Source organism: Aulonocara sp. 'chitande type north' Nkhata Bay, linkage group LG15, assembly GCF_057382095.1.
Source record: "Aulonocara sp. 'chitande type north' Nkhata Bay isolate Kocher_YH1m ecotype deep benthic linkage group LG15, A_spYH_male_GT1.1, whole genome shotgun sequence".
Lineage (NCBI taxonomy): Eukaryota > Metazoa > Chordata > Actinopteri > Cichliformes > Cichlidae > Aulonocara > Aulonocara sp. 'chitande type north' Nkhata Bay.
In genome coordinates this window covers 18,014,038-18,033,746 of record NC_141358.1, presented here as the reverse complement: position 1 = coordinate 18,033,746, position 19,709 = coordinate 18,014,038, and the positions used below count along the sequence as shown (strand labels likewise).

The following is a 19,709-nucleotide window of genomic DNA, read 5'->3' as shown; positions in this document are numbered from 1 at the left end:
CACCGTAGACGACTCCTTAACCAGACTGCTCAGGCAAGATCTCGTATTACTGTCACACCATCTAATCATCCACATCCCCAGGACCCTGTTTGAGCTTAGTCATATTAACACATCCCTCGGGATCTGAATGGCAGCTCCACAAACTATGAATGGGAGAAATGTGTTGCTATGCATAAATGTCCATTACAAACTATTTACTGATGGTTTTGCAGCTGATTGTTTTTCCCTGATGGGAGTACGACAAGCTCAGCTTTTATATTTATAAAGAATCCACAAAAATAATTTGACAGCTAAAATACAACTAAATTCACTATTTTCATGTACAAATAATATTGGTTTTAATAATACTCCCATGCATATAACATTAAAATCCTTAATCATATAGAAGATCCACATTCACTGTCATTTATCACATTTAACCTTCATGTACCTTTTAAATACTTCATAATGTAATCATCTATCTTTAATAAATTTTCCACTTGCTGCTTCCCCCCCCCCCCCCCCCCCCCCCCCCCCCTTACTTCTATCTATGGCATTCAATGTCCAGGACAGCATCTCTATAGATTGGTGGTATTTCCTGACACAGGATCCACTTTAATGGACTATTTTGCTGAGCAACACTTAATTTGGGCTTGTGTGAACCCTTGAGCCCGCCCACCGTCCCCCAGCTCCAGGACGCAGAGGCATATTTAAGGAACCCCTTGCACCCTTGCCCCTTTGTCCCAGTGGAAACTCCAGTCTTGTGGTTACAACTTGGTGAGTCCTTTTGCTGGATCATTGCTGTGTTTCAGATGCTGCTTTTTGGAGGATAGGTGTCAGTGAGGATGACCAGATAGTGCTGCTGTATATTACAGCCAGTACATGGATATACTGTATTCATTACAGCTAGAAGTTGTTTCTTGCCTAAGCAGATGTTTTATTGTTTTGTTGAAGAGTGGTAAAAGGATAAGTTGTGTGTGCTGAATAGTTTAAGGGCTGCTGCGGTATATAAGGGCAAGTCAGTTGCCATCAAGACTTAGGGTGGAGGATATATGTGATGCTTGACTCGGAGAAACAGGCAAACAACACTAGCTCAGGTTAGACTCAACATAAGGAAAATTATCAGTTCATTATTTTTTCTTAAAAAGGCTTCCTCACTGATGCTTTACTGTTTTTACTGTTTTTAGCACAAGTTAAAGAGCATTCTGAAAAAGGTCATTTCCCACATTTCTAGGTTATATTTAAATGTCGGGCTGTGTAGTATGGAAAGCAACAGATAAAGATTTTTTACAGATTTTTATGTAACTGTTATGTTACTTGAACTAAACTGATAATTAGACTAATTTACTGAACATAATAATTGGTAAAATATACCTTTATATTCAAGTTTTATGTTTCTCAAAATCAAGTTTTTGTAACTTGGTCATATTCACAGTTACAGACAGCAGTCTCTAAGGTTTACAGGGTTGTGGCCTACTATAGGACATATTAGACAGAATAGGACAGCGGTAAGACTCTTCAAAGAGGGGATGCTGGCACTTGGGATGCAGGCTCAGGCCTGAGAGCCTGGAAGACTCCAAGCACATGGTCTCCATCCAAACAGAGGAGACTACTATGTGGCGACAGCTGAGAGGAGAGCCAGGCCTCCACTGCCACTTGTCAAAAGTCACACTGCCTCAGCTGTTAACTGGCTCTGGCTTAACGATGAGATACTAAGAAGGGGTTGTGGGGGCAGAGGGGGCTTTACAAGAGTCCAGAGGCTGAAAATAGACCCATGAGTGTGTGGTGGTGGTCCTGTTTTGGCTTTTCAAGCAGCTATAAGGCTCAGAGAGATTAGACTACTCAAAAGTGTCTTCATACTGAACATAGCGCTACATTATTTCATAGAATTGCACAACTTTGTTTCTTCATGTGAACTTCTGCTTCTTTAAATGGAAATAATATGCATTTAAACATTTCTGTAAATATACCATAAAATTCTGATTAATTTCTATTTTTTGTGTTATATAGAAAGCCAGCCCGGTACAGACCAAACATGTGTGACGACGACGAGACCACTGCCTTGGTGTGCGACAACGGTTCTGGCCTGGTCAAGGCTGGGTTTGCCGGTGATGATGCTCCCCGTGCTGTCTTCCCATCCATTGTTGGACGTCCTCGTCACCAGGTTGGAATACGGGAAAGGCCCCAAGTTTCTGGGAGATTACATATTTGTTGCCCTGTCACAAGATGTCTGTTTTTAAGTCTTGAGCTTGAGTTTGTTTGTTTTATTCATTCTCAGGGTGTGATGGTAGGTATGGGTCAGAAGGACAGCTACGTGGGAGACGAGGCCCAGAGCAAGAGGGGTATCCTGACTCTGAAGTACCCAATCGAGCATGGCATCATCACCAACTGGGACGACATGGAGAAGGTGCGAAAGATATAAAGATGTGGGAAAACTGAAATGTTATTTTTGTCAACAAATAACATCATTCTTTCCTGGATTCACAGATCTGGCACCACACCTTCTACAACGAGCTCCGTGTGGCCCCAGAGGAGCATCCCACCCTGCTGACAGAGGCTCCCCTCAATCCCAAAGCCAACAGAGAAAAGATGACCCAGATCATGTTTGAGACCTTCAACGTCCCAGCCATGTATGTGGCCATTCAGGCTGTGCTGTCCCTCTATGCCTCCGGCCGTACCACTGGTGAGCCCTCTTCTGTGCAATGTCGCATGTAAGTTAAACCATATCAATCTGTGCATATTTTCTTCTAACAAACTACTGCCTTCACTGGACAGGTATTGTGCTGGACTCCGGTGATGGTGTGACCCACAATGTGCCCATCTATGAAGGTTATGCTCTGCCCCACGCCATCATGCGTCTGGATCTGGCTGGTCGAGACCTGACTGACTACCTGATGAAGATCCTGACTGAGCGTGGTTACTCCTTTGTCACCACTGGTAAGAAAATTACCAACTTTAGCCAAAAACAATCCCACAGAATTTTAATGAAAAATGTAAACTGTAAACAGTGATCTATTTCAACATTTTTAGCCTTTTAATCACATGAGCTTACCTACAGTTTCCAAATTCCTGAACAGGCAATATGCATATACTGTGACCGTGCTTTGTCAAACGGAATTCTGAACGTTCTAGATATAAACAGACTTTTCCTGGTTGACTGAACTGTGATATTTCCTCCATTTAGCTGAGCGTGAGATTGTGCGTGACATCAAGGAGAAACTGTGTTACGTGGCTCTGGACTTTGAGAATGAGATGGCCACAGCCGCATCGTCCTCCTCCCTGGAGAAGAGCTATGAACTCCCTGACGGTCAGGTCATCACCATCGGAAACGAGCGTTTCCGTTGCCCGGAGACCTTGTTCCAGCCTTCTTTTATTGGTCAGTCGATCCACCGCACATTCACAGAAAGGCACAAAATATATTTTGGTTTCATACCAATACCAGCAATAGTAGTATCTACTTAGGTGTATTGTTCTCATGGGACCTAATGTCCCATAAGAACAATAAAGCCATATATAGGCTGTGTATAAATATAATTCATAATACACTATACTGGAGTTCTGAGTTCAGTATAGCCTCCCCTAATAGCCCTTTATATCTATAACGCTATTAATTCATAGACACTTACGAATCTTACTAAAATGATGTGTAAATGATAACTAGTAGCATTTTATCTCCTGAGTTTCTTCTTGTTTTATTGTCTACATCTTAAATGTATTGCAACGACCACCACTGTTAGCTGCATGAATACTTACCTCTTTACAACTTTTCCCCAGGTATGGAGTCTGCTGGCATTCATGAGACGGCCTACAACAGCATCATGAAGTGTGACATTGATATCCGTAAGGACCTGTATGCCAACAACGTGCTCTCTGGTGGTACCACCATGTACCCTGGTATTGCTGATCGTATGCAGAAAGAAATCACTGCCCTGGCTCCCAGCACAATGAAGATCAAAGTGAGTCCAAGGAGTGAAAAGTTATTAAAATGTATTTTGTCAAAGAAGAAATAAGCAAGCCTTTTGTTCAAATTTTGGCATGGTGTAAAATGTTCTAATATGTACTTCATTCCTGATTTTCCTATCCACTCCTTCCAGATCATTGCTCCCCCTGAGAGGAAATACTCCGTCTGGATCGGTGGCTCCATCCTGGCCTCTCTGTCCACCTTCCAGCAGATGTGGATCAGCAAGCAGGAGTACGATGAGGCTGGCCCCTCCATCGTCCACAGGAAGTGCTTCTAAATCTTCAGACATCACCAAAAATCTCAAAACCAACCACACCAGCTTTGCTTCTATTTCTGTATTTCTACTGTTCCTTTTGCTGTATATACATGTACTGTTGTAATAAATATAGTTCCTTTTATCAGTAATCCAGAGAGTTGGAGTCATGCTTTTTCCCCAAAGAACATCAAATATAATTCTGAAAAACAAATACAATACTTCAGATGAATAAATAGTGTGTTTGAAAAAGATGGCAACACAAATATACAGTATACTCTAAAAAAAGTGCACTTTTAGCAAAAGAGTGGTTACATAAACCATTTTAATGAAGACTAAATAAACTTTTAATTATTTTAACAAACTGCCCTTTTCAAGGCATTTTCAGTTTTCTATAGCTCAAAAGTTAAACTGCTTAAATAAACAATGATGGTCAACTACTATAGTTAAAGGGTTGAAAACTTCAGCAACACTATTCTGTGACTGCTTTCTTTCCTTATAGACCCTGCAGTTAATAAAATGATAAACTGATGCATTTATTATTATCAATTAGTATCTAAATAACGCCAGTCTTACACACATTATAGCAAGCTGGTTTTGATCAGTCTGTGGTTTACACAGAGTTTTATACATTTTGGTATGCAAGATAGAATAGTTGAAACACTGCTTTACCTTTATTGCTATCAGAAAAAACAAAAATAAATTAAAGCTGCAAGCAGCGTTATGAGGGCCCTCGAACCCCGGCACGTCGAGCCACGCCCAACACCTACAACCAGCACGTCTGATCTGATGTCACATTGATGGAATTCATGCATTTAACCACCAGCTAACAATTCATCTCATTCAATCACGATTATAGTCGTCCCACTAGGTGGCGCTCTAGCCATTACTGACAATTGGCATAACAAACATTTCCAAGCTCGAGTCTCATCATGCCTGTGACCGGAGAGATTGGACATTGTGTTTTTGAGTGACAGCAGATTACTGCTTTTTGGCGAGTGATTGAAACTCCACGTGCCGCCATGACCACCCCGTTTCCCTGAACGTAAAAAGCTTCGCAATTTAACATCACAAAGGTCTTTAGATTCCACACAGAGGATATCGCGTCAATCTGACGAAATCCCTTGGAGGAGTTCCGAACATTCCGGAACCTTGGCGCATTCTGAACATTCTGATTCTGGAATTCCGAACATTCCGATTCCGGAATTCAGAACATTCCGGAACTATGGCGCATTCCGTAATTCCGGAACCTTAGCGCATTCCGGAATTCCGAACATTCTGGAAATATGGCGCATTCCGAACATTCTGATTCCGGAATTCCGAACATTCCGATTCCGGAATTCCAAACATTCCGAAACTAAGGCATATTCCGGAATTCCGACCATTCCGGAACCTTGGTGCATTCCGGAATTCCGAACATTCCGGAACCTTGGCGCATTCCGGAATTCCAAACATTCCGGAATTATGGCGCATTCCGAACATTCCAATTACGGAATTCCGAACATTCTGATTACGGAATTCCGAACATTCCGGAACCTTGGCGCATTCCGGAATTCCGAACATTCCGGAATTATGGCGCATTCCGAACATTCCAATTACGGAATTCCGAACATTCTGATTACGGAATTCCGAACATTCCGGAACCTTGGCGCATTCCAAACATTCCGAACATTCTGATTCCGGAATTCCTAACATTCCGGAACCTTGGCGCATTCCGAACATTCCGATTCCGGAATTCCTAACATTCCGGAACTCTGGCGCATTCCGAACATTCCGAACATTCCGAACATTCCGATTCCGAACATTCCGGAACTATGGCGCATTCTGGAATTCCGGAACGTTGTCGCATTCCGAACATTCCGAACATTCCGATTCCGAACATTCCGGAACTATGGCGCATTCTGGAATTCCGGAACGTTGTCGCATTCCGAACATTCCGAACATTCCGATTCTGGAATTCCGAACATTCCGGAACTATGCCGCATTCCGAACATTCCGATTCCAGAATTCCTAACAATCCGGAAGATGGGAAGAGTGAATCTACAATAGGCAAGCAGCTTGGTGTGAAAAAATCAACTGTGGGAGCAATCATCAGAAAATGGAAGACATACAAGACCACTGATAATCTCCCTCGATCTGGGGCTCCACGCAAGATCTCATCCCGTGGGGTCAAAATGATCATGAGAACGGTGAGCAAAGATCCCAGAACCACACGGGGTGACCTGGTGAATGACCTGCAGAGAGCTGGGACCAAAGTAACAAAGGTCACCATCAGTAACACACTACAACGGCAGGGAATCAAATCCCGCAGTGCCAGACGTGTTCCGCTGCTGAAGCCAGTGCATGTCCAGGCCCGTCTGAAGTTTGCCAGAGAGCACATGGATGATACAGCAGAGGATTGGGAGAATGTCATGTGGTCAGATGAAACCAAAGTAGAACTTTTTGGTATAAACTCAACTCGTCGTGTTTGGAGGAAGAAGAATACTGAGTTGCATCCCAAGAACACCATACCTACTGTGAAGCATGGGGGTGGAAACATCATGCTATGGGGCTGTTTTTCTGCCAAGGGGACAGGATGACTGATCCGTGTTAAGGACAGAATGAATGGGGCCATGTATCGTGAGATTTTGAGCCAAAACCTCCTTCCATCAGTGAGAACTTTGAAGATGAAATGAGGCTGGGTCTTCCAACATGACAATGATCCAAAACACACCGCCCGGGCAACAAAGGAGTGGCTCCGTAAGAAGCATTTGAAAGTCCTGGAGTGGCCTAGCCAGTCTCCAGACCTCAACCCCATAGAAAATCTGTGGTGGGAGTTGAAAGTCCGTGTTGCTCGGCGACAGCCCCAAAACATCACTGCTCTCGAGAAGATCTGCATGGAGGAATGGGCCAAAATACCAGCTACTGTGTGTGCAAACCTGGTAAAGACCTATAGTAAACGTTTGACCTCTGTTATTGCCAACAAAGGTTATGTTACAAAGTATTGAGTTGTATTTTTGTTATTGACCAAATACTTATTTTCCACCCTGATTTACGAATAAATTCTTTACAAATCCTACCATGTGGATTCATGGATTTTTTTTTCACATTCTGTCTCTCACGGTTGAAGTGTACCTCTGGTGCAAATTACTGACCTCTGTCATCATTTTAAGTGGGGGAACTTGCACAATCGGTGGCTGACTAAATACTTTTTTGCCCCACTGTATCTCCCCCCACCACTTCCCCTGCAAGTGGCAGACACCCTCAGACATCGGTGCATTGGTTCTTTGTGTCCGGGGATGGGCGTCCAGGTACACACCAGCTCACTCCTTGGTGGCTGCTTATCGGGGCCTGGAGCCTGGGGCTCGCTCGGGCCACTTCGCGCCTTGAGGCGACTTTTGTTGTGATTTGGCGCTATATAAATAAAATTGAATTGAATTGAATTGAATTGAGGGTGGGGTGCCCTCTGCCTCTCAGCCCTTGGATCGGTCCCTCTGGCGCAGCTGGCTGCCGGCGGAGCGCACGGGCACGTCACTGCAACCCCCCCTGGCTTCTGCTCCGCGGCTGCTGAGTGACCCCTCATCTGGGGCTCTCCTCAGCTCTTTCTGGGATAGTGGCGTGGCTGCCCCTCTGTTGGTCTTCCTTGGTCTCTTGTGTTCTGGGGGCCTCTGGATGTTTGGAGTTTTGATCTCCTCCATACCTGCTTCATGCCCTGGTGGACGGGGCTGTGGCTCCCCACACCCTCTAGCAGATCATTAAATGAAGGAACCTTTTAAAAACAAGCGGGTCCATGCTCACAGGTGTACACACGGGTGCTCACACACACAAACTACACCCTCTGTCAGTGCGCCCCAGGGCAGTTGTGGCTACAATGTAGCTTGCCATCGCCAGTGTGTGAATGTGTGTGTGAATGGGTGAATGACTGAATGTAGTGTGAAGCGCTTTGGGGTCCTTAGGGACTAGAAAAGCGCTATACAAATGCAGGCCATTTACCATTTACCATTTTTGGCTCCTACCTCAAAGCGCACTGTGCGCTGTCGATATTACGTGCACAATACAGTTTAACATTTAGTATTTACAGTTATATTCCCATATATCATCGTGATGTTGTTTATTATGTTGCTCTCGTTTTCTTCTGCTTGTTTTCTTTTTTCTTTCTCAACAGGTGATCCAGGTGATTGATATATGTATTTTTTTTGTCTGCTTATTTAGTTGGTTTTTGTTTTTTTGCCCTTTATCCCCATCCCTCTTCTCCGCTGTTTTTCTCCCCCCTCTTCCTTTCTCCCTTTTATTTTCCTCATTCAAGTCTGTTCCGTATCTAGCAAGTGAAAATAAAAAATAAATAAAATAAACAATAAAAGGTGAATAAAAAATAGACCATTATGGCAAGGCTGGGATGGTCAATTTGGTAAAGTAAATCCGTTGGGCATCTTTCTTCGCCTTTAGACAATAATTTTGATGGCAAAAGAACCAAACGGGACAGGCAGAAAAAAAAATAATAATAAAAATAAAAATAAAAAAGAAGATGAGTGGCTGACTGAATGGGTGAAAGCACTGGAACCTGAACTCATGACAAAGTTAATGGCTAAACAGCGGACTGACAGCACACACTCACTACAGATAAATGGAAGCCACCTTAGTTGGGATTGTGTATTTGAACTAGGAGGGGTACGAAAACAGAAATCGGTTGAATGCAGTCTGCTATGTACTGACATCTAGTGTTGAGATTTTGCACACTGTTACTTTAATCTTGATTAATATTCACAATAAAAATATTAATCAAACATTTTGAAGACTGTATGTGTTTCACAGTGTCTAACTGTTCTGGTACATTTAAACCTAACAATTACTACATGATGGAAACACGTCATGTTATCTCTTTTAATAAAGTTTGTGTATGTATACACAGGTCATGCTGATATTGAACAAAAAACACAAAGATCAGATGTTAATCAGATTTATTTGCTCTCTTTCCTTCTTAAACATGTTTTTAATGTTAGTTATGATTCAGAATTGGTGACTGAAGACTCCACATGCCGCCATGACGACCCCGTTTCCCTGAATGTAAAAAGCTTTGCAATTTAACATCACAAAGGTCTTTAGATGCCACGCACTGCAGATCGGTCCAATCTGATGAAATCCCTTGGAGGAGTTCATCAAAGTACAGTGCCTGAAAAGAGGGGAAAATGTCGCTAAAATTACACATTAATTTTAAAATGGCTGACTTCCTGTTGGATTTGGCATATTGCTCCAAGAGACATTTTTGTACATCTTAATATCTTCCATAAGCTTAACAGGTTTCAGACTCATAGATAAAACACAGAGCAGGGGCTGATGCTTTGAAATTTCAAGACTTTTTAAACTTTCCAAGCCCCTCAAAAGCCACTTCATCTTTCATGGTGAACCGCGTTGCCACCAGGGTGCGCCGTTTAGTTTAAAGTCACAATTTTCGCACTGAAGCATCATGAGGGACTGATGGTGATATTCACCGCTTTTGAGGTGGCCACGATGAACCTGTGGAAATCAGTACAACAAAGTGAAAGACATGACATTTCCTGTTGCCACTAGGTGGCGTTCTGCGTATTCCTGACAATGGGCACATCAATCTGTTCAGGTCGGCCCTGACATCACGCCTGTAAAGTCTGGTACTGATCAGACTGGATTTCATTGAGTTATACTAATTTGTTTCTTCATGGCGAGACATCAAAGTTCGCCATGCTTTCGGGGTCACACCCTTCTGCGAAAACTCACAGTTTTCACTGTAACCCAAGACCAACTCCTTAAGGCTTTCCTGGAGAAATTTGAGGCTGCAGATGTCACCCATCACTATACTGTACCCCAAAGTGTAAAACATGACATTTCCTGTTCCCACTAGGTGGCGCTGTCCTTGATGTCAAATATGGCAGTTGAAATATGTTCAGGGCTGGAGCCTTATCATATGTGTGCTCTTTGGCCCAGATTGGACAATGTATGACAGAATGAGAGGCAATACGATTTTCATGGCGAGTCATCGAAATTCGCCGTGGCTCTGCAATTTAACATGGCCCAGGTGTGTGGTTGACACTGACCAAAGATGAAGCTTATACGACCAAATCCCAAGGAGGAATTTGAAAAAGTTTGAGGCATGGAAATGGCAAAATTAGAGTCAAAATGTCACCTTCACTTCTAAATTGCGGACTTCCTGTTGGGTTTGCCTCAATGGGCCCACAGACTTTTTTGTTTGTCTTGGCATGGTACACATGTGTGCCAGATTTCATACATGTAGCTCAAACGATGTGGTCATAGGGCTGTATTTTACAAGGCATAGGTGGCGAATACAGAGCCATTTTCACATGCCCATATGTAAAACCATTAAAATACAAAATTTTTCACCAGACCTGGCATGTGTGCAAAATTTCATGAGTTTTTGGGCATGTTTAGGCCCTCAACAAGGCCCTTGTTTTGCCTGAATAATAATAATAATAATATTAAGAATAAGAAGAATAAGAATAAGAATAAGAATAAGAATAAGAATAAGAATAAGAATAATAAGAATAAGAATAAGAAAAATAATAAGAAGAACAAGAAGAAGAAGAAGAAACGGAGCAGATACAATAGGGCCTTCGCACTCTCAGTGCTCGGGCCCTAAAAAGCTTCAGTCTAATTGCAGCATACTTCAGAAAGATGATAGTGGGAGTTTGAACCCTTTAACGACAAACATTAATGCTTTCGAATCACTTTTTTTGTTAGTTGCACTCCCACAACCCACCAACTAAATAACATCTTGGCTACAACGCCATCAGTATGCTGCTTCTGTTAAGCTACTGGCCTTTTAAGAGCCAAACCCACATTATGTAGTATAAGGTGGTATAATTTCCAGCAAAAGAAAATTCTGGGAATGAGGAATTTGTAGGCTACATCTGTGAATAATCATAAATGTCTTGCACAGCCACTGATGTCAGCGGTTCCAACATTTAGGCAGTAATTTTGTGGTGATGACTTTATCGGCCCCAGTGCTGGTATGTTTTCAGTAAAAATGCATTTAATCAGTTCTAGATTTGGGAGCTGGCACTCAAGTATGTTCAAACAAGTGCATTCACACTAGCATTTATTAGTATCACTGCGATCAATACTGAAAGATCTCAAACAGTATTTGGCTACAACTTTACAGTCTTCTGCACTTCTACAAATGTTTGTCGTACATGTGGGGAAATACTGCTGAAACACTGCTGATATAAAGATGTTGTGAAACTGAAACACCCACTTCCGGAAAAAAAGAATTACTGTAAAAGTGTTTCAATAGCAATCTAAAGTGACTCACGTTTTACACCACTCCTGAATGCATCACTTTCCCTTCAGCGCTCACTTCCTGTGTGGCAGGTGATACGGATTAGAATAATAAAGCCCACCTCCTTTACTCATTACTGAGTTTGCAGAGATTGTGGTACCACGGTGAAAGGCCGTTAATGTGCTTAGGTTTTTCTTTGCTTCCGGTCAAATCATGAAGCTTACAGACAGCAATGTCATTCGGTTCCACCTTCAAGTCCTTTATGGGATCTCTATCAAGAGTCTTGAGAAGAAAAGGGAGAGACTGATGATCAGCGGTTCAAAGATCTTTGGTGTTCCTCTGGAAAATTTGCCCAGGTGTTACATTCCTGAATTTGGGCTTGTACCTTGGTGAGTGGGAAAGGGAAATCATTAAATGTAACTTGGGAGGAACACTTCTAAAACTTTGCTTAATAATTTGTGTCCCAGCTTTTTGGTGGACGCTTGTTCTTTCCTTCTGGAGCGTGGTGGGACTGTGGGCCTTTTCAGAAAACCAGGCTGTCTTGCTCGTATTAAGACTCTCAGGGTAAGAGTCTCAATGTTTGTTTGTTTTAAGTCTTAGTTCCACAATATTTTCTGGAGCAATAGTGCCATCTAGTGGTTTAAGTCACTTTACTGACCTGTCACCTACACTTCTACATTTGCAGTAGTTGCCACATGTTTGTAGGGTACAAATGCAGGCAAATAAAATAGTTTTACGAATCCTTCAAAAAGGATGTTTGTTGAAACTGAATGGGTGTTTCTAATGTTAATTATATCTATTAAACAGTTTAATCTGGTTATAGCTAGACAAACTACTACAACAACACTACATGCAGATATGCTCTTTTTTTTTTTTTTTTTTGCTCTTGTTGTGTCTGGTTTAGGCCAAACTGAATCGAGGAGAGAGTTGTCTGTCCACTGCCCTCCCCTATGATGTGGCCACTCTGATCAAACAGTTTTGCAGGGAGCTGCCAGAGCCGCTGTTTCCCTCGGAGCTTCATGCAGCTATGCTCAAAGCTCAGTCTCTGCCCAACCTACAGGACAGGATGGCAGCCCTCCAGCTGCTGTCCTGTCTCCTTCCTGCAAGAAACGCCTCCTGTCTGCATTACATGTTCGACTACTTGGCAAAAGTTTCCCAGCGGTATGAAAGGATTTTTTTTTTTAATTAAACGTTAGCAGAAATTAGTCGCATACACAAAGTGCCGATTTAAAGTCATTTTTGTCTAGGAAACAAGTGTTTCTGTCAAAGCTGGTTCTGCCCCAGGTTGTGTGCTTCAGATGGAAACAACATGATAGTTCAGGAGACCTGATATTGTTTTTTTTCACTGTATGTACTGCTGTCAGATGCAGCGAGAACTTGATGACCAGCTCCAACCTGGCTATAGTCTTCGCTCCATGTCTATTACCCCCGCCAAACACGACAGAGATGTCTGAAGGACGGCTTGAGCTCAGAGTTCTTGTTCTGCGCACCTTCATTGAAAATCCTCATTTATTTGGTAAAAGACCAGTTATTTGGTGTTGATAAAAAAATTTCAAGTGGCTTTATATGCAATGCTTTATATCCAATGTTTTAATCTGTATGACAATAGGTGTGATTCCCAAAACTGTAATCGATAGTATGGAATATCTGATGAACTTCCATTTTGTGAAAGATGTTGGCTCCAAAAGTAGAAGTAAAAAGCGGCACAGTTTCAAAGGTAAAAAGACCACAGAAGTTACTGAGCAAATCACTCCGTTCAAATTATGTTTAACCAGTTTTTACTATTTGAATTCTCGAGCTTAAATTTCTCAAACACATGCAGGAATGCGCTCTGTAAAGACGGTGCCCTTGATTCAGGGAGGGTCGAAGCTCAGGCCACCAGAGCAGAGCCACGGGTCCACATCAGGAGACAGACCAACGCTGAGGAGAAGCCTTGGCCTGGATTCTTTCCCCAACATCCTTTTGTTCAGGACCTACATGCCTTCAGCAGGTAATTATATGGCGAAAGAATCAGACTGGAATGTGTGAGAATATTTTATTTGTGCAGTCTAATCTAAAAACCGTTTCTAGATCAAAGCTTCAGGCCTGCAGCAGCTTTGTTGGATGATGTCATTGCAGCTGAAAAAAAGTTAAACAAGATGCCACAAGATGGTCTAAAAAGGTAAACGGTAAAGGTTTATAAATTTAACTTCAGTGTTCACTCTAACATCAGTGACAAATTAGAGAGCTAAGGCTTAGAGTTGATGCTACTTGGTTTCAGCATTTGGTTTCAAGGAGCCGCTTCAAGTAAAGCAAATGTTAACTGTAGAATAAACCATGGTGCTTATCGGCTTTGGCCAAATGCGCACTGTCTGCTGTGTATTTGTTCAATGTGCCTCTGTGCTTTACATATGGATCATCATCAGGTTCACCAGAGGTGTCGATGGCTCTCCTGCAGGAAAACTAAAGCTCATGCTTTGGAGAAGACGCTCGTCACTATAATTCATGCTTGTTTCCCTAAAGTCAAGACCTCTGATCAACCAGGAGGTTGACAAGAGTGGTTTGGGGGGGGGGGGAAGCTATGTTTTATGATTTGTTTTAGTTGTTTTTTTTAACTGTATTTATGTAACAAGAGACTGAACAATGTATGTACGGCTTTCCCATACATTTTTCATTAAATAAAGATATATTTTTAGTCTCTCTCCTTTCCTAAAGTCAATTTTATTAAATTTTCTGTGTATTATAGCCAAACCCAGTTTTGAGGAGTCCCATTTCCTTTCTTTATTGTTAAAAAAGAAATTATTCTGAAATATAAGAACATGGAAAACGGAGTAGCCACTACTAAATGGGGAAAAATGCATTTGGGCTCGGATTTGTAGCGTCAGTGTAGCGCTCCCGAAGAGTAAATGGCACTTTGTCATAGCCAATGGGAAAAGTGGATTTGCTGTTTCCTGGCAACTGCATCTGAACCGTGAAACGAGACGGATGCAAGGTTGTAAAATGTACACGTATGAAGACATCAGAAATCAACTCTTCAAAACAAAACGAGACGGAAAATAAAAAATTTTCACCAAACGCTGCCCATAAACGAATAATGCGCAGAACGCTGGTGAATCAACTTGGGACAGAGTGAATTTAGACGAAAATCTGTGTTTGGCTTTTTGTTCCTCCGCGTTTGTAAAGCTTTATTTTGAAGATCCGGAAATGTGCGTTTTCTTTGTGGACGACTTGACGGAGGTCTCCCTCAGCAGGTCTCCCTCCTTAAACGCAAACAAGGTAAGGGGAAAATGCAGAAATCTGATTTTTGATCCTTCGCGATTCCTTTGTAACAACAATAAATAAAAATCTATGTAATTACATGTTTATATTGAGTTTCATTATAAGTGAAGCCGTTTTTGGTTGATGGGGAGCTATTTATAGGCTTTTCACAACGGCCTTAATGACTCTGTTTACAGAGTAAGTGGCGCATCAAAGATTTATTCATTTTACGGACCACATGATGCCTTGTTTTTGTTTGTTTTGCCCACAATGACATTCAATTCAGGCGATTTTGTCGTATTATGGATCTTTATCCACAAATAATTGCGTATATGTTTATAACAGGAAATTCATCCGTGTTTGCACACGAATAAACATCTGTGAGCTACTGTGTGTGTGTGTGTGTGTGTGTGTGTTTCTCCCTGTAGATAACGAAAATGGGCTCGGCGGTGCGGTTATCGTTACTCAGCCTCCTGCTGTGCCTACAGCTCGGCAGAGCTCCAGCCCGCAGTCCCCGTACGGCTGACCAGGTGTCTGAGGCCGACATCCAGCGCCTCCTGCACGGTGTCATGGAGCAGCTCGGCATTGCTCGGCCCAGGGTGGAGTATCCTGCACACCAGGCTACCAACATTGTTGGGCCTCAGAGCATACAGGGTATGTTATAGAGATTTATGAAGGATCTTCTAGTTTAAGAATATTGGAGGCAATATTCCCCACCACTTCATCTGTCTTAACTCTGTATTTTTTATTTTTTTCTTCAAATTTTCATCTTGTGGATAAAATCTAATAAAATCTAAACTTGAGGAAATCTTGAAATTTTCAGATAACCTGAAATATTGACTTATGGATGGGTAAAATGGGTAACAGATTTTCATATCCCCTTGAGACCAGAAAAATACTGAATGCTTAAACCCAACGGATATAAACATTAGGGCCATCATAGCTGGAAAAGTGGCAGGAGGGATCCTTGCAAAGCCTAAAATTAAAAGTTTGTTTTTATTTGCAGTTTTTCACCCTTTACAAATGAAGCCAAGTGGTTTAGTCCACACCATACTCTACAGCTAATTTATTCTATCAAAGTGGTAGCTAATGGACAAGAAGGAAGAAGTGGAGAGGGAGAGGACACGCACTCAGTGAGCTGTTAACAAAAAGAGAGACGAGTCTATGAATGGTTTAGCTATCAGTAGTTGTTTAAGGCAGTAAAGTGGTGTCAGATGTGACTCTGTGTCTATGAAATAACCCACCACAACTTAGCACAATTAAAAAACAATCTGCAAAACCATCAGTCTTTTCTTTCTGATGACATTAAAAGAACACTAACAAAAAATGGCCATAATATCATATAAGGTTAATTGTAAACTTGCTTTATGTTTATAATTGCTCACAGTTATCAGTATAATCACATTCACAGTTATTATGGTTTGCCTTGACCTCTGACCGCTGATATAGTTGAGTACTAAAAAGACTAAGAACAGTATTAGGCTGCAAGCAAGTTAAGAGGCTAATCTTGATCCTGTATGCTTCATTCTGTGTAGCAGACGCTGAGCAAGATGATGCGATAAAGACTACCGTATGTTGAGAAATAAATGTTTAAAATGTGTGGAGATTTCAAACTGTGCAGACTTACAGGCACATCATAGATTTTTATTAACAATCTTATTCAGTTCAATTCAATTTTATTTATATGGTGCCAAATCACAACAACTGTTCCCTCAAGGCACTTTATTGTGTAAGGTATAGACCCTAGAATAATACAAGAGTTGATAATACAACATTATATGAACAGTTCCTTGCCTGCTATCGTGATGACAGCTCAGTTATTCATTCAAAAGCAATCAAAAATGTACGAAAGATTTGGATCATGAAAGGAAGGGGGACCACAGTTCTGTGCTGCCCCCCCGGTAAACAAAGCTATTTGGACTTGGAAGACATGTAACGCTGCATTTATGATTTTGTGGAGACTGTAGTGTCTGATTTGCCCACCAGGTGGTGCCCATGAGGGACTGCAGCATCTAGGCCCCTATGGAAACATCCCCAACATTGTGGCAGAGCTCACAGGGGACAATGTTCCCAAAGATTTCAGTGATGACCACAGCTACCCAGACCCACCAAACCCCTGTCCCCTGGGAAAGACAGGTAGGAATTCTTCCCCTGTGCAGAGTATTTTTAAAAAAAAACACTCATTTCTGCAGAATCAACACAGGCCTTTTATGGGGCTAATGGAAAATGTTGCTATTAATGCTGTTTTTAAGAATATGCATAGTTTTTCCATCTTCTTTTTGGCCTTTAAGGAAGTAATGACATAAATAAGTGCATTAATCGCTTTCTGATTCACTGCTAGCCTTTTCCAGAACACACATGGCTTGCCTAATGAACAGAAAAAAGTGACTCCCTCTCTGCTACCTATTTATTGCATACACAGCAGCAGATGGATGTTTGGAAAATGCTCCTGACACAGCTGAGTTCAGCAGAGAGTTTCAAAAACACCAGCACCTGTTTGACCCAGAACATGATTACCCTGCCCTGGCAAAGTGGGTGAGTAAAACAGGACCTCAGGAATCGATTAATTTAATTATGGACTAATTACTTGGTTTATTTTGATTTATTGATTTTAATTTATTCTACTGCCCAGAGTCTCAGATTATTTGATAGCCAGAAGAAGTCCAGAACACAGAAAGATTTACCTCATAATGAAATGAAAGAGAGTAAAGCAACAAAGTAGTAATACTGCATAAATATTTTTCAGCAGGAGATCAAATAAATGTGCATTTGGAACACCAGAGTCATCATGATCAGGAGCAAATCACAACAACAGTTGCCTCAAGGTGCTTTATATTGTAAGGTCAAGACGGTACAACAATACAGAGAAACCCCTCGAGGTTTTCAAGCAATCATTAATCGATCGCAATCCACATCTCCACGGGCCAGGTTGGATGCATTAAAATCAAACTACCATAAAAACGAGAAGCTATTCATTTCTTTGTAAGGTGCAAACTTGCAAAATCAAATATTTTCCCAGTTTTAGTTTTGGTAGATACTGCAGACAGTTACGTTAAAATAACAAAGATTGGAAATAATGGAAAGCCCTCTTGATTGAATCATCACTTGGCATTTCTTTGTGCGCAGCTGGAATTCTCAGTCAGCTTTTTCCATATTGCTTCACATATTTGGGTGTTATTCACTATTAACCACATGGGCCACTTTAAGGTAAAGTACAGACTACAGATTGCCAACTGCATCATCTTACCTGCCAAACATGGCTTCTAATTAATTTGAGGTATTTGGACCATATTTGCTTTTTTACCATTTGAGGTTCATGTCAATTTTCCAAGGTCAGAAAAAGGCCATCAGTGTCAGCTGTTTGCCAAAAGAGGCTTATATAAGCCATTTTTTGCCATCGGAGATGGCAACATTGCAACAGTACTCATACTTGTGGATTCTGGGGTTCTGCTGCATTTCTAACCGCAGAAACAAAAAGTCAAGACTTCTGTTATTTGAAAGATCAGATAAAAGTTTCTTGTAATTAGCATGGATCCATTTCCCAGTTTGTCCTCTGATATGTCTGGTCTGAGGAAGTTACCCACTGAGAACACTGTTTTTATTCCCTAAAAGGAGCATTCAAACAATTTGTTGAGCGTAACAAATGAATACATGATTTTAGATCTGAAATCTGCTTTTTTATTCTTTTGTTTTCAGAACAAGGAACTTTTGTACCAAAAACTGAAGGGTGGACCAAAGAGAAGAAAACGGGTATACTATTTCTTGGTTGTCTTTTTGCTTTTCCTGTGTGGGATTGTGTCTGAGAAATCACAAAACTGAGCACTCTGCACTGAGTTTAACCCCTGGTGGGAGTTAAGCCAAGAGTCACACTTTGAATTTCTGTTGAATTTAATCAGATGCATGCAACTTATAGACATGTTTATAAGTTTGTGTACAAACAGTTTTATGCTTGTGTCCACAGAGTGTCAACCCATATTTATTGGGCCAGAGGTTGGACAATGTCGTTGCCAAAAAATCAGTTCCTCACTTCTCAGAGGAAGAGGAGGAAGACGGACCTTCTGTCCCCGCTGCCAGCAAATCCACAACCTAAACTCCTGCAATACCCACTGCAATATTACAACATACTGTCAGATAAAAGGTTTTAATAATTTAAGCATTTTGGTTAACAGTCAGTGGGTCTTTGTGTGTGTTTTGTAAATGCTTTGTTTGATTGTATTGCAAAAACATGGGATCTGTCAAGTTGTCTTTTGGTTTTAAAAAAATGTTTATTTCTTGATCTCAGAGCTTTGCAAACAGCAATTACAATGGACCTTGTTCTTTTCTTTTTTTAAAGATTGAAAAGCTATTTTTGGTTGGTAGTTTGAAATCTTGCCTTGGCAATAAAATAGGTTTTCCCTGAAACAACTCTGTCTCTTAGCAGAAATACTCACAAGTGAGATATAGGAATGAAAAAAGATCAGCCTGCCATGATATCTGTCATACTGTATTTATTAAAACACTGAAGATCTGGGCTCTTTATAGGGGGAAAAGGAGATCTCAGTTCATTTATACCAACTGTTTGCTTCTTTTCTTATTTTTAAGAGATGTAACACACTACCACATTGCCAGAGAATTAACCCTAAATCAACCCAAAAATAATAGAATATATGCTGGTAAATACTGATCTGACAGTGTACAGTATATCTATCCCTCTATCATAACAATACTTTGTATAAATATATATTGATCTGAACGAATGTTATATCAAAGTTTTTCTTGGATGTACAGAGATTGGTTTATTAATACAAATTCATTTTGTATGTGACGAATTACTTTGGTGTCTTGTGTAAGAAGTGTATTTCTATTTCCAATCAAATACTTGCCAGTAATTCTGGTAAAAGTCTTACTTTGCCATTCAAAGGATGATGGTGCAATACTTCACTATAGCATGTTCAGTATTTATTCACTGGGTTGCTTCATCTTGTCTAAATGGTTGTGTTCTGTTAAATCAAATAAACTGTTTATCTGCATCAACAAAGTTTGGAAGAGGATTT

The 19,709-nt window shown here is 41.2% G+C and overlaps 3 protein-coding genes across 7 annotated transcripts; all 3 read left to right on the top strand.

Annotated features, from left to right (window-relative positions):
* The first annotated feature begins 600 nt into the window (after positions 1-600).
* On the top strand, positions 601-4,345 carry actc1a (actin alpha cardiac muscle 1a). Its single transcript, XM_086264749.1, has 8 exons — positions 601-756; positions 1,990-2,143; positions 2,258-2,386; positions 2,467-2,662; positions 2,755-2,916; positions 3,164-3,355; positions 3,754-3,935; positions 4,074-4,345. The coding sequence occupies exons 2-8, from the start codon at positions 2,015-2,017 to the stop codon at positions 4,215-4,217; spliced, it is 1,134 nt and encodes a 377-aa protein (XP_086120875.1). The 5' UTR covers positions 601-756; positions 1,990-2,014; the 3' UTR covers positions 4,218-4,345.
* A 7,219-nt stretch (positions 4,346-11,564) lies between these two features.
* Positions 11,565-13,982, top strand: LOC147312889 (inactive Rho GTPase-activating protein 11B-like). Of its 3 annotated transcripts, none has more exons than XM_086263944.1 (8): positions 11,565-11,828; positions 11,907-12,003; positions 12,416-12,600; positions 12,804-12,955; positions 13,049-13,156; positions 13,262-13,429; positions 13,510-13,600; positions 13,845-13,982. In XM_086263944.1, the coding sequence occupies exons 1-8, from the start codon at positions 11,653-11,655 to the stop codon at positions 13,918-13,920; spliced, it is 1,053 nt and encodes a 350-aa protein (XP_086120070.1). In that variant the 5' UTR covers positions 11,565-11,652; the 3' UTR covers positions 13,921-13,982. The 3 variants fall into 3 exon arrangements, with proteins under 3 accessions (XP_086120070.1, XP_086120069.1, XP_086120068.1); XM_086263943.1 differs by having other exon boundaries at positions 12,344-12,600; positions 13,510-13,607; positions 13,845-13,979; XM_086263942.1 differs by having other exon boundaries at positions 11,566-11,828; positions 12,344-12,600.
* A 430-nt stretch (positions 13,983-14,412) lies between these two features.
* On the top strand, positions 14,413-19,685 carry scg5 (secretogranin V). 3 transcript variants are annotated; one of them, XM_086264745.1, is made up of 6 exons: positions 14,413-14,694; positions 15,105-15,330; positions 16,663-16,812; positions 17,102-17,211; positions 18,373-18,426; positions 18,638-19,685. In XM_086264745.1, the coding sequence occupies exons 1-6, from the start codon at positions 14,623-14,625 to the stop codon at positions 18,764-18,766; spliced, it is 741 nt and encodes a 246-aa protein (XP_086120871.1). In that variant the 5' UTR covers positions 14,413-14,622; the 3' UTR covers positions 18,767-19,685. The 3 variants fall into 3 exon arrangements, with proteins under 3 accessions (XP_086120871.1, XP_086120870.1, XP_086120872.1); XM_086264744.1 differs by having other exon boundaries at positions 14,419-14,694; positions 17,099-17,211; XM_086264746.1 differs by lacking the exon at positions 14,413-14,694 and adding an exon at positions 14,730-14,874 and having other exon boundaries at positions 17,099-17,211.
* The last annotated feature ends 24 nt before the right edge of the window (positions 19,686-19,709 follow it).

What these genes read in the sequence shown, in the direction of transcription:
- actc1a (XM_086264749.1), top strand. Translation starts at nt 2,015, where the DNA reads ATGTGTGACGACGACGAGACCACTGCCTTGGTGTGCGACAACGGTTCT. An exon ending in TTACTCCTTTGTCACCACTG is followed by an intron (nt 2,917 to 3,163) that starts GTAAGAAAATTA and finishes TCCTCCATTTAG; the next exon opens with CTGAGCGTGAGATTGTGCGT. An exon ending in CCAGCACAATGAAGATCAAA is followed by an intron (nt 3,936 to 4,073) that starts GTGAGTCCAAGG and finishes CACTCCTTCCAG; the next exon opens with ATCATTGCTCCCCCTGAGAG.
- LOC147312889 (XM_086263942.1), top strand. Translation starts at nt 11,653, where the DNA reads ATGAAGCTTACAGACAGCAATGTCATTCGGTTCCACCTTCAAGTCCTT. An exon ending in CTCGTATTAAGACTCTCAGG is followed by an intron (nt 12,004 to 12,343) that starts GTAAGAGTCTCA and finishes TGTCTGGTTTAG; the next exon opens with GCCAAACTGAATCGAGGAGA. An exon ending in TGAAAATCCTCATTTATTTG is followed by an intron (nt 12,956 to 13,048) that starts GTAAAAGACCAG and finishes GTATGACAATAG; the next exon opens with GTGTGATTCCCAAAACTGTA.
- scg5 (XM_086264744.1), top strand. Translation starts at nt 14,623, where the DNA reads ATGTGCGTTTTCTTTGTGGACGACTTGACGGAGGTCTCCCTCAGCAGG. An exon ending in TGGGCCTCAGAGCATACAGG is followed by an intron (nt 15,331 to 16,662) that starts GTATGTTATAGA and finishes TTTGCCCACCAG; the next exon opens with GTGGTGCCCATGAGGGACTG. An exon ending in CTGTCCCCTGGGAAAGACAG is followed by an intron (nt 16,813 to 17,098) that starts GTAGGAATTCTT and finishes TTGCATACACAG; the next exon opens with CAGCAGATGGATGTTTGGAA.